The sequence below is a fragment of the Sinohyriopsis cumingii genome, chromosome 9 (assembly GCF_028554795.1).
Source record: "Sinohyriopsis cumingii isolate HCF-2022 chromosome 9, ASM2855479v2, whole genome shotgun sequence".
Taxonomy (NCBI): domain Eukaryota; kingdom Metazoa; phylum Mollusca; class Bivalvia; order Unionida; family Unionidae; genus Sinohyriopsis; species Sinohyriopsis cumingii.
The window spans coordinates 66563161-66576186 of record NC_142969.1 but is presented as its reverse complement, the minus strand read 5'-3'; the positions used below and the strand labels follow the sequence as shown (position 1 = coordinate 66576186).

At 36.5% G+C, this 13026-nt stretch overlaps 1 protein-coding gene across 3 annotated transcripts in view; it reads left to right on the top strand.

Annotated features, from left to right (window-relative positions):
• The window catches only part of LOC149791944 (thrombospondin type-1 domain-containing protein 7A-like), a 172171-nt gene that overhangs the window by 121402 nt on the left and 37743 nt on the right, over nucleotides 1-13026 (top strand). For all 3 annotated transcript variants that reach the window (XM_089969297.1, XM_089969298.1, XM_089969299.1), the window contains exon 2: nucleotides 11910-12065. In XM_089969297.1, the coding sequence (XP_089825423.1) occupies nucleotides 11957-12065 (109 nt within the window). In that variant the 5' untranslated portion in view covers nucleotides 11910-11956. The remainder of the gene's footprint in view (nucleotides 1-11909; nucleotides 12066-13026) is intronic.

The window sequence follows — 13026 nt, the reverse complement described above, 5'->3', positions numbered from 1 at the left end:
AACCATATTGTCAAATAGTTGACATACTACTGACCATATTGTCAATCAGAAGACATAAGACATATAAAACGAAAAACGTTCAGTTCCATGATAATAAATTAGTATTAATTAGTGACATAAAAATGTAAAACTATCCTGAAGTTATTCTTCAACTGCATTAGAACCAATGTCGTATTCGGCGCACTCTGGGCATAGAAATGCATTAATGCATAGGTACCCAAATATTGTAATATTACTGCCCCCTCTCTTCAGCCTCGTTCTCCTCGTCAATTTGCTTTTTTAATCCGTGATATATTTACATTATTCAAGATTAAATTAACTACAAACATCGACTATTCCATACGACCACTGTTCTCCCAATCTGCAGTACTGTAGAGCGATATATACTAGATCTGGATTTCTTATAACTGGAATTGTTACGTATTTAAAAAAAATTTCACTTCTTTTTATTAAACTACTCAGGCTATGTCTTTTTAATAGTGTAAACAAGTAAGCCGTTAAAAACGTTATTTTCCACGACTAACATAACCCATTTCGTTCATAACGGCTACCATAACCCATTTCGTTCATAACGGCTACCCATAACCCATTTCGTTAACATTTTTCGTTTGATTCAGTAGGAGCCGCCAAAGTTAGGAGCTTTGGGGAAAGCACTGTGAGCCCCTTTTTTGAAAGGCATACAATTATAATATACTTTTCTACGTCTAATACTATTTTGTAGACAGAGGTGAAGTGTACTGTTTGCATACATCTCTTGTATGTATAATACTATTTTGTCGACAGACGTGGAAGTGAACTGGTTGCTTATATCTTAATTTTTTAGAGAATTTTTGTTTCAGTTTTCTTGTACAATCTTTCGTATGTCCCCAGAGCTTCAGGTGCGTCATTATCAGCTTCAAAAACGAGTATTTGTTCACAAAAAAATGTATTTAATACTACTCTGGAAAATCTGAAAATAATTCGCTGTAGTTTAAGTATATACAGACATTCTTAGATACAAATCTGAGACGACGTGGATTTAGGGAAGATTAATGTATTCAGGGAGATGCCATGATCTGAGACATACCCTTTTATTAATATGGACAATTTAGAACAATTTAGAACAATTTACGACAATGAAATATGTTTTTTTGTTAGAATTGGATTGTTCTCACCATATCTCATTATAAGTGCATTTTAAAAAAAATATAAAACCATGTTCGTTTTTGTAACATTGGTTCTAGCAAGTGAGAGTGGCAAGTCTTGTAGCAACCTGTCACTGAAAAGACATGTTTTCTTTGGGACCAAACATTTAATTTTGAGGAGTGGAGGGGGGCCTTGATTTTCTTTGGAACAGGGATATTTGTTCTTTCACCTCAAGATAATTAATGCTTTTGACTAATAGATAAACTTATTTTGTCTATAAAAACATTCCACCCAATCTAAAAAATGGACTTAGGTAATTGTTTCGCTGTCTGATTTGTTGTTTCATTTCAGTTGTTGTTTAAAGAAATATTGATATGCAGATGTAGCTTGACAAATATCGATACGATTCAATATGACAGGTTAACGATCACTGATAATCAATTATCGATCAATTAACGATCACCGATCAGCAGTAATTAATTGAAAGTAGTTATTATACCAGTATTATTTAATATGCCAATTGGTATAAAATATTAATATGCCAATTAGTATACATTAATAATATGTCAATTGGTTTACAGTATTAATATGTGAATTGATATACAGTATTAAAATACTAATCGGTATACAGTTTTAATATGTTAATTAGTATACAGTGCCAAACACAAAATGACTGGTTGATGACATTACGTTTTTCCAATAATATTTTATTTTATTAGCATGATCACAAAACGATACCCGTCAAGCCAGTGATACTTATGCAAAAAAGAGATCCCGCCGACTACTCTTCGGCTACCGGTCTCGGCTTTAATTGTTGTGTGATCCATATAGGTACATTTTCTTGCATTTTGTAAAATTTCTCGACAGATTTAAAACCCCAGTTAAAGATGACAGGTTTTGTATCACGATGCATAAACGGTGTTAAAGACTGGGACGGGGTAAAAAAAAAAAAGAGCTTTTACTGAGATGTGTGATTTTCTATTCGATTTGAACAGTCCTCTAAACAGGCTCCAGATTGGTCAATGACTTGTTAATTGTTTTAATAGCAAGGCTTACCCTTTGACCTGTACGCACGCAAGGAACCGGGTTCATAATATGGTTTTTACTTTGTTCAGTTGATTGATCTTTAGATTCGCAATCTAAAGATCGCGGGTTCGATACCTGCCCAGGCTCTTCTATGTCATTTCTACCGCGTGTCTTTAGGAAAGGCATTTTGCCCTTGGCATCATTCAGCCAGTAATGTGTTGATTGTGCCGATAAAGACCAGCCGTATAACCAACATGTTTTTATTGGATTTGTTGATAAAGACCTATTCGTCCAGCCAACATGTCTTTGTGCGTTTTATTGATAAAGACCAGCCATCCAGCCAACATGTCTTTGTGGGTTTTGTTGATAAAGACTAGTCGTCCAGGAAACAAGTCTTTGTGGTATTTGTTGATAAAAACAAAGATAAGAGTTTATGAGAGAGTGGTTAACATTGTATGTTGCGCACGCAAAAAAAACAACAAATAATAGAGTATTTACGGGTTTGGTGGTCCATAACTGGTTAATAATGAAAATTAAAATTTTAGTTAAAATATATTTTGAGAGCTTAACCTATCTGTAATTTAAATAAAATATAGACAAATTATATTGATGCAAATTTAGTAGTTTTACAGGCTTGACTTAGGAGTACTCAATAATGAAAATAGCACCTGATTCATTTGGTGCAGAATCAATAACATGTGTTTCATGCACATGTAGATTAAAACAATGCCGCGGGTCATATGGTATTGCACCAAGGATAGTTGTGCATGGAGAAATGTAAGTCTGATCATCAGCACCCAGAAATGTTAAGTTATTGAATTTGAATATGATGGTGTTTCCATATGTTTACTATGGGAGTTGAATTGGTACCGTGACTCCTACATGTGACTCATACCATAATAGGAGCATGTTGTTTCCATGGTTACCATGTAGATCTAGAATATCATTTTGATGGTGTTTGCATATGACAATCATAGTGGAGTCCTTTTTTATGGTTTGCATGTGATTTTGGATAAAAACATCTGTAAAAAAGACAGATGGGAAAGGTTTAATACACTGGACGATGGCAGTAGATAGCTCAGGCCATGGGGAAAAGAGCATAGTATGGCCTGATGGCAGAATTTCATACTATGGTGCCCACAGATTGGCCTATATGGTTAAATACCATTTAACACATGCAACAATTCCCCAAACGGGGGTGGGGGAGAGATATTAAATGTAAGTCACTTATGTCACAATCACTTATGTATCAATACTGATCATTTAACTTTAGAGACACATTCAGTAAATCAAAGCAGAGAACATTGTAAAAATCAAGGACTGTTCACAAAACTGCACATGCTGCATTGCCTCAACCTGTAAATTGCATTATTATATGTCGAGTCATATTAAATATCAATTACATCTGTCTTACTTCCTATCATAGAATTAAACTCCTTGACACCTTTTATATGTTCAGCCATGTCTCTCATAGTGGTACATTCAATTTTTTGGCAAACAGTATTGGAACGTTTCTGCATCCCTTTTGTTTGAGGGAGCAGGGAGGGACATTTTCACTTAAAGAATAGTTTTCAACCCTTCATTCCCAATAGAAGTCTGCAAAAGTCCTATCTGTATTGCATTGTTTACACAGGCAGTTTTTCTTCCCCAACCTCTCTTCGGCATCTCTTCATACAGTTGAAACATTCTTGATCTATAAATGCATGTTGAACATATTGCTCTCTCCCACCACACCAGACCTCTTTTCTCTTCATGTACCAAGTCCCATAATAGAAAACCTTTAAAGTCATGGTGTTGGAACTGGTGCTCTCGGAACACATTATCCACATCTCAGCATTTTCCTGTGTGCACTAAGCGATATGTGTTTTGTTCACCAGATCTGTTGTTGTGAATAGATGAGAACAAGCTTCATGTCAGAAGTATGGTTTCAGATTTGAAACAAAAGCTATCTATATAGTCAACATTGCTCTGCACTTACTATCAAGTGATAGTAACGAATCATTTAGCTGTAAATTAGAGCTTGCTCTTTGGTATGCCAAATCAAGGTGTATTCCCTCCCCTTTGACTGTAATTGAGTGATTGCAAGGTTTGCTTTGTTTCTCCTTTTTTCAATAATTTATGCATTTTATTCGGCTTTATATTAAAAAGTAAGTAATTTAACACTGCTTACAGTGGAAAGTAGCCAGAATAATGATTTTGAGACTTTTTAAAAACTTTTTATGAGTTTTTCGGTAAATGTAGGTATAGATTTATGTATTAGACAACTTTAATATGCAATTAAATTCTATCACTTAAATTTAACAAGCAGTTTATGCAGTGATAAGTTTATCAGTGTCTGAATATTGCAAAGAAACATGGACTTGCCTTGGCATCACAAAGTTTTCCACATATTTCTCCACCTCCAGCTTACTTCTTAGCTTGGGCCGCAGCAGTTTGTACATGGGCTTTCTGTCTCCAACATCAATATCAGCATTATAAGAACTTTGAATAGCTTTTCCAAATTTGTCTCTTGTTGTCCTTACGTAACAGACCTCAAGTGGCTGTGTCTTTTGGGTTGATGCACATTTTCCCCCTTGTTGTGGGGAACATTACCAGGCTTGAAGAAATTACTCTGTCTATTCTTTGCTTCCTCGCCCTTCCCCATAGTTTTAAACAAAAAAAAGTAGCATTCTGTTATTTAATTCTTCAGTATAATAAAACTTATGGAACTTTTCGTTGGCTTTTATACCTTTTTATTAAGATTTGGGGGTGATGAATCACATGTGATGATATATTAAATAAGTTTGGAATGTCAGCATCTCTTGATGCTTCATGGGTGTGTGTATTTGTTTTAGTCACAAAAGGGCAATGGCCTCTTATCATTTTGACCTGTCATATGGCACACTTATTTGTTTGGTTTGATCGATATGAATAGGTATGCACTGCATCTAATTTCTGTGAGAGTCAGCAAGAAAAGAAATGCAGTTTTGAAATTTAAAACATTTAAAACTTGTCTTATAGCCAATGAGAGATGAAAATACAATGCGTCATTTAATTTGATACCCTGTGATGTCATACTTGCAGATGTCAGCATGCTTGTGTTTCTTTTGTGTAGCATGCATGCCATAAAAAGATAACATGAAGATACAAAGGCAGAAAACAATTATTTTAATAACAAGAATAAGCCACTAATAAGTACAATACAACACAGCAACATGTAATGCGAATGCAATTTAGCTATAGACAGTGGTATCGCATAAACTGATATTGCACTATTATCCATGCACAAGCATGGCCAATTCTTTCTTACAATTATGCTCCAATATCATTGAGTAAAATACAACTTTTTCTAAAAAAATTAAATCTGGTTATAGGACACACGGTACTAATTACATGGAAGAACTGTGCAATTTTAGTATTTTTACAGGCTTGACTTAGGAGTACTCAATAATAAAAGTAGCACCTGATTTATTTGGTGCAGAATCAATAACATTTGTTTCATGCACATGTAGATTATAAAGATGCCGCGGGTCATATGGTGTTGCACCAAGGATAGTTGTGCATGGAGAAATGTAAGTCTAATCATTAGCACCCAGAAATTTTAAGTTATTGAATTTTGAATATGATGGTGTTTCCATATGTTTACTATGGGAGCTGAATTAGTACCATGACTCCTTCTATGGTTTCAACAAGGTTATCTTTCGGAGAACTAATCACCTCCCAGCAACTTGGGAGGGGTTTCGACCAAAGCTATCAGACCTTTCGCTGTATGTTGCCCCCTCCTCAGTAGTCACGATCTTCAGATCTGACACCTAATGCATGTGCATTTTTGTCAAAATTCTCATATGTCGTTAGGAGCTGAACAACACTGTCTATGTCGGCCGGCTTCATGTGCTTCGCGGCGGCACTATGTGGTATTGCTGATAAGAGCAGCCTCTACACAGCCCGCGGTTGTAATGTATAAAGTATGTATTCGTGACTCCCGCATGGGAAGAAACTCATCATTAAATCATTTTGGTAATTTTAATTCAGCCGTGAGAGATTATGAAATTTCAGTCATGTCTTTTCTTGCTGAAAATGAAGCTCAACTGACCTCTTGTCTGGTACAAACAAAATACGTTTCTCACTGACCCAATTTTAAACAATCTCTTGCGCCATCCATGCCGACTATACTTTGTTCCACCGCCAGAGTATATCCTGCCGGTAACATCATCGGCTCATGCAAAACTATCTCATATTGCTGATTTGACTATATATCAAAACAAAAGAATAAATATTCTTCAATGCAATAAATGTTTTGAGGCGCGAGCCGAACGTCCAAGGAAGCTTTTAGCTTCCTAGAGGGCACTTTTTCTTTCAGTTTTCAAGTTAAATAGCCAGACATGTTTTAGATTTAAAAGTAAGAACAACCGAAAAAATAACATACCACAAAAATATCCAAAGTTCAGCCGCCTCAAACAGAAAATATTTTTTTGTTACACGCAAGAGGTCTCATACAGAGCGATTTAAACGCTTAAGTGAGCGTGGCTTGATAGTCCATGTTTTTCCTATTTACAAGGATCTCAAGACAACAGTTGTCATCCGGAAGGTTCTTAAACTCGCAAACACTACACATAATTTCTCTAATCATCTATTGACCACACACCACAAAACTAATTTCATACTTGCATGTTTTTTATTCTTCTTGTAACACATTTTTGTGAGTCACGAGTAATCATTTTCGAGCTGAATGTTTTTTTTCACGCCATAAAATGTACAATCCGAATACCCAATACAAAGAATTATCCCAGTCTCAAATTACTAAACACGTATACCTAAATATATCCAGATAATTCCTTATGTTAAGAAATTAACGAGGGTCCATTTAACGAAACTAATCCATGCTGTCGTAGTCTCGTGAATACTCTTCATTATGACGTATGCTTCCAGAAATTGACCAATAGCTCGGGTTGAGAGATATCTTTCCGACACCGGCTCCAAATAATCAATAAATAATGACCAAAAATCTCTTAAGCTTTAAGCGAGAACACACAATTGTTGTTGCTTTAAGCGAGAACACATAATTGTTGTTGTTTTTATGGGGGTTTAACGCCATTTTTCAGCAAAAGAGAGGCGGCCACCATAACTGGTGGAGAAAGAATCCGTGAAGTACCCGTAAAGAACCACCGACCCACGGGAAGCTACTGACAAGCCTTCTCACGTACCCACATGTGCCGGGCCCGAGACTCGAACCCACGCAGACAGAGGTGAGATGGCAGTGATCCGTAACGGTGAACTTTTAAAACCACTCGGCCACTCGGGGCCCCCAAAATTCAAATAGTACATACATACATACATACATACATACATACATACATACAGATAGATAGAGGCTGTTGCCAGTAGATATTGAGTTACAACGTATGTGTTTACTTTTTCATTGAATTCTTGCGGTTCTTATTACGATCATACATGCGTCCTAAGAAATGTGAACTGATAAAGGTGAATGTAACTAATGGTAAAGTAACTTTGTAACATTAATCAAATGTTTATATTCTTCGAAAACTCTGAAAAGAAATATTCTTATGTTGGTACATAAGGGCAACTAAAAAATACTAATTAGATATATGATGAAAACACTTGAAAATCTTATAACTTAAGAGATCTCCTTGTTGAGAAGATTGAGTTCAGTAATAATAGATATTAAACATAACATTATTTTGACTTACAATATTTGTATGATGTGATACATGTTGTTTTCGGTTTTAATATTTCTTCGGACATGAAGAGGGCTTACCTTTGGCCGACATGTAGTCTTTATGTTAACTACAGTACCACAAAAGGTGTTATCGGTGATAGATTTTCTGCTTTGTCCCCAGAAACACAATCTGCTGAACAGCCCATCAGCCAGTTTGTATGTGTTTCATTTTGGGGGATGGCACAGCAGAGTAGTTAAATGTTACTAAATTAGCAAGGATGAAAATCAATAAATGTCATGCAGATGCTGTGTATAAAATTAGCAAAAATTCTAAACTGTCTGGTATAAAATAGTATTCAACTATTTTTATTTAAAAAAATTGATATATTATCTTTACGTAATTGCAAGGAAGTAGCTGAAGCTCAGTAGGTAGAACCCCAGGTTTGTAATCCAATGGTTCTATTTTAGAAAAGGCCATCACGGATCGGCTGCGTCATTGTTTCCTTTGGAAAAACACTTAGCTACAGTTTCCTCGGAATGATGCAACCATTAATGTGATTTTTGGGGAAAATACTTAACTTCCGTTTCCTCGGTTTGATGCAGCCAATAATGTTTCCTTGGGAAAATACTTAACTTTAGTTTCCACGGATTGATGCAACCAATCCTTGAGAAAATACTGAATTCACGTTTCCTTGGATTGATGCAATCAATAATGTTTCCTTGGGAAAATACTTAGCATCTGTTTCCTTACACTGATGCAACCAATAATGTTTCCTTGAGAAAATACTGAACTCCCGTTTCCTCAGATTGACGAAACCAATAATGTTTTCTTGGGAAAATATTGAACTCCCGTTTTCTCGGATTGATACAGCCAGTAAGTCTTAAAGTGCCATTTAAGCCAACAAGAACAACAACCTACAATCTAGCTTTTTTAAGGATATTTTTTCTGACAAACAACCACCAGCAATCTATCTATTTGCAAGTATATTCTGACAAACTCTGCTTCGGCTTATCTTGCATGATGATTTTTAGATGGTGTTGTACAATTCTAAACTTGAGGACCATACAAACATTCATGGATTTTTCATCAAAGTCCAGTAGATTTATGTGTATTGTATTTTGACGTTCCTTTTTTCTACGTTTGCTTTATTAACAGGAAAATCTCAAGCAAATAAATTGCACGAATACCACAGCAGTGGTTGAAATGTGTGGGAAAGGTATTGAAATATGTATGTTTGCTTTCCACTTCATCCTATTTAAACCCAGCTAGAACGTGACATTGATCTTTCAGTGTTATGTATATAACGTCTGTCAATAAATTATGGATTCAGAAAGCTTTAAGGTGGATATGATTGTATAGTTTTTTCGTTATGTTCTAAAACAAGGCTTCCATCTTACGAGTCTTGATCATCATTAACAACTTCTACTTTTTCTTTTTCTTTTAAATACGTAACAAACTAGCAGTATTATTGACGACTCTTTGCATGATTGAAAATTGAGTACCACCACATCATAGTGACAGATAGCCCATGACTCGAGTAACACTATGCATTATGTGTCATAGCGACAGTTAGCACATGACTCAAGTAACACTAGGCATTATGTATCATAGTGACAAATAGCCCATGACTCAAGTAACACTACGCATTATGCATCATAGTGACAACTAGCCCATGACTCGAGTAACACTATATAATATATATCATAGTTGACAATTAGCCCATGACTCAGGTAACACTAGGCATTAAGTATCATAGTGACAAATATCCCATGACTCGAGTAGCACTACGCATTGTGTATCATAGTGACAATTAGCCCATGAATCGAGTAACACTATGTATTATGTATCATAGTGACAAATAGCCCATGACTCGAGTAACACTATGCATTATTTATCATAGTGACAAATAACCCATTTCTCGAGGAACACTATGCGTTATGTATCATAGTGACAAATAGCCCATTTCTCGAGGAACGGTATGTGTAATGTATCATAGTGACAAATAATCTATGACTCAAGTAACACTATGCATTATGTATCATAGTGACAAATAGCCCATTGATCAAATAACGGTATGCATTATGTAACATTGTGACAAAAAGCCCATGATTCAAGTAACGGTATGCACTATGTATCATAGTTACAAATAACCCATGACTGAAGTAACACTATGAATTATGTATCATAGTGACGTAAGCAACGCTATACATTACGTATCATTAGCTTCGATGCAAACTGACGCTGTGTCCATTTATTAGTGCAACACAGGCTTTGTGACTAATCCAATGGATGCATACGGCTCACCGCTAATTTTTAAAATTCGTGTCTACTAATGCCTTACTTTCGGGTGAACATATGAATTTCAGATACGCTTAAAAAGTCACAGATAAAAGTATATAGTATGGTCATATCCAGTACACGCATCAAATATTACAACAATGTTGTTTAACTAAAGGAATTTATAACCGTTTGTGGTTTCGCTCTACGATGAAGGTTATGTTTCTCTTTACTCTCAAAGGTGTGTCCCCACTTATAGTTTACACGTAGGGCTAATGTCCGTTGTAATGATGGCATGTTAAAATATTTGTTCTTCTTTAACGTTTGTGTACAGTATATTGTTTCTGCTGTAAACACTTATTAGTTGCTGTCCAACATTATAACAATGTTGTATGTATAATTTTCTGTCAATTTCTTGCGCAGGTAAACGAAACTACCTGAATTATAATTTCAAGTAAATGTTTGCATTTAATTTTAGTGAGGAAAAGATGACAAGTCAAAATAGCAATAGTTACACTTTTTGGGCATCTCTTGAAAAAATGAGTTGAGAATAAGTGCAATTCGTACCATTTATTTCGAAGTGAAAGAAATCATGGTTATAGGGCGCAGAGAGTATGGGTCGAGGGCAGTGGGAGTATTGGTATAGGGCGGTGAGAGTATGAGTTTAGGGCTGTGAGAGTAAGAGTAAGAGTATAGGTCGAGGGTAGTGAGAGGATGGGTATAGGGCAGTGAGAGTATGTGTATAGTGCGGTGAAAGTACGGGTATAGGGCAGTGAGAGTTTTGGTATATGGCCGTGAAGGGTATGGGAATAGGGCAATGAAAGGATGGGTATAGGGCGGTGAGAGTACGGGTATAAGGCAGTCAGAGTATGGGTATAGAGCGGTAGAGAGTATGAGTATAAGGCAGTGAGAGTACGCGTATAAGGCAGTGAAGAGTATGGGTATATGGTAGTAAAAGTATGGGTATAGGGCAGTGAGAGTACGGGTATAGGGCGGTGAGAGTATGGGTATAGGGCGGTGGAGAGCATGGGTATAGGGCAGTGAGGATATGGGTATATGGCAGTGAGAGTACAGGTATAGGACGATGAGAGTATGGGTATAGGGCGATGAGAGGATGGGTATAGCGCATTGAGAGTATAAGGTATAGGGCAGTGAGAGTACTGGTATAGGGTGGTGAGAGTACGGATATAGGGCGGTCAGAGTATGGGTATAGGGCAGTGAGAGATGGGGAATAGGGCGGTGAGAGTATGGGTCGAAGGCATTGAGAGCATGGGTATAGGGCAGTGAGAGGATGGGTGTAGGGCGGTGAAATTATGGTATAGAGCAGTGAGAGTATGGATCAAGGGCAGTGAGAGTATGGGTATAGGGCAGTGAGAGGAAGGGTGTAGTATTAGTATAGGGCAGTGATAGTATGCGTGTAAGTCAGTGAGAGGATGGGTATAGGGCGGTGAGAGTACGGGTATAGGGCGGTGGAGAGCATGGGTATAGGGCAGTGAAAGTATGTGTATAGGGCGGTGAGGAGTATGGGTATAGGGCAGTGAGAGGATGTATATAGGGCAGTGAGAGTACGGGTAGAGGGCGGAGAGAGAGGACGTGAAATATATATTCAGTACAAGCTAGTTTTAACTAAGATGCAGAAGTCATTGTTCTAAAATAATGCTTATACCGACCGAAAAGCACTTATGTAATTCATTCGTATATTTGCTAAAAGGTCAAACAAAATTTCTGCGTGTTTAATACTTTCACATAAGACATTTAAATATTGATATTATCAACATTGTTACTTTCATGTGTAATAGCGCTGGAACCTTTGTATTTTTACAGGCTGTGTCCTTGAATCTAAATGAATTGCCCAAGTAATTGCCTTGAGTATGGGATATGGTACCAGTGAATCTAACCACGTCCATTGCTGCTGTCTCCTGGTTGTTATTTGCATATGCAGCTGCACGACAGTTACGGGAGTTTATATCTGGAAAGTAGGTCAGTACACCGTTGTATTACTAATGTTCACGTAATGTGGGACTGTAAAGACGCAGTACACTCGTACGTTTTACACATAGATGCATTTATTATTATTTACTAATTTATCTTTGGATATGCAAGACATGGAAGGCTCAGCAGATTTTGTAAATTATAAGAAATCAGACTTTATCTTGTTTGAATTCCACATTTCTTGTTAAACATTAAAGTATCGAGATGTACTCAACAAAGAACATCAAGCAGAAAGCTGACGTGACTAATAATGTATTTCTCAATGTCCTTGCTCAAGTACAATCTCACATTCCAACATCGCTAACATTAGGTTCACTTCGGAATGTGTCTCTGTCATTATGTTCCCTGTTTCTTGTCCGCATAATAACTCTGTTCTGTCCCACTTGCCTTGACTAAAGGTATCAGATAGATTATGTTCTGTCCCACTTGCCTTGACTAAACGTATCAGATAATGTTCTGTCCCACTCGCCTTGACTAAACGTATCAGATTATGTTCTGTCCCACTTGCCTTGACTAAACCTATCAGATATATTATGTTCTGTCCCACTTGCCTTGACTAAACCTATCAAATATATTATGTTCTGTCCCACTTGCCTTGACTAAACGTATCAGATATATTATGTTCTGTCCGATTTGCCTTGACTAAACTTATCAGATAGATTATGTTCTGTATCACACGTCTTGAAGAAACTGATCCTCACATCTTTGTCAGCGATAATATTGCGTCAAGATACACGGTTATCGAACCGTTCTATTGATCGAGTGGTTTAATATTATAAGACAATGCGCTAGAATGAGTGGTTTAATATTATAAGACAATACGCTAGAATGAGTGGCTTAATATTATAAGACAATACGCTAGAATGAGTGGTTTAATATTATAAGACAATACGCTAGAATGAGTGGTTTAATATTATAAGACAATACGCTAGAATGAGTGGTTTAATAT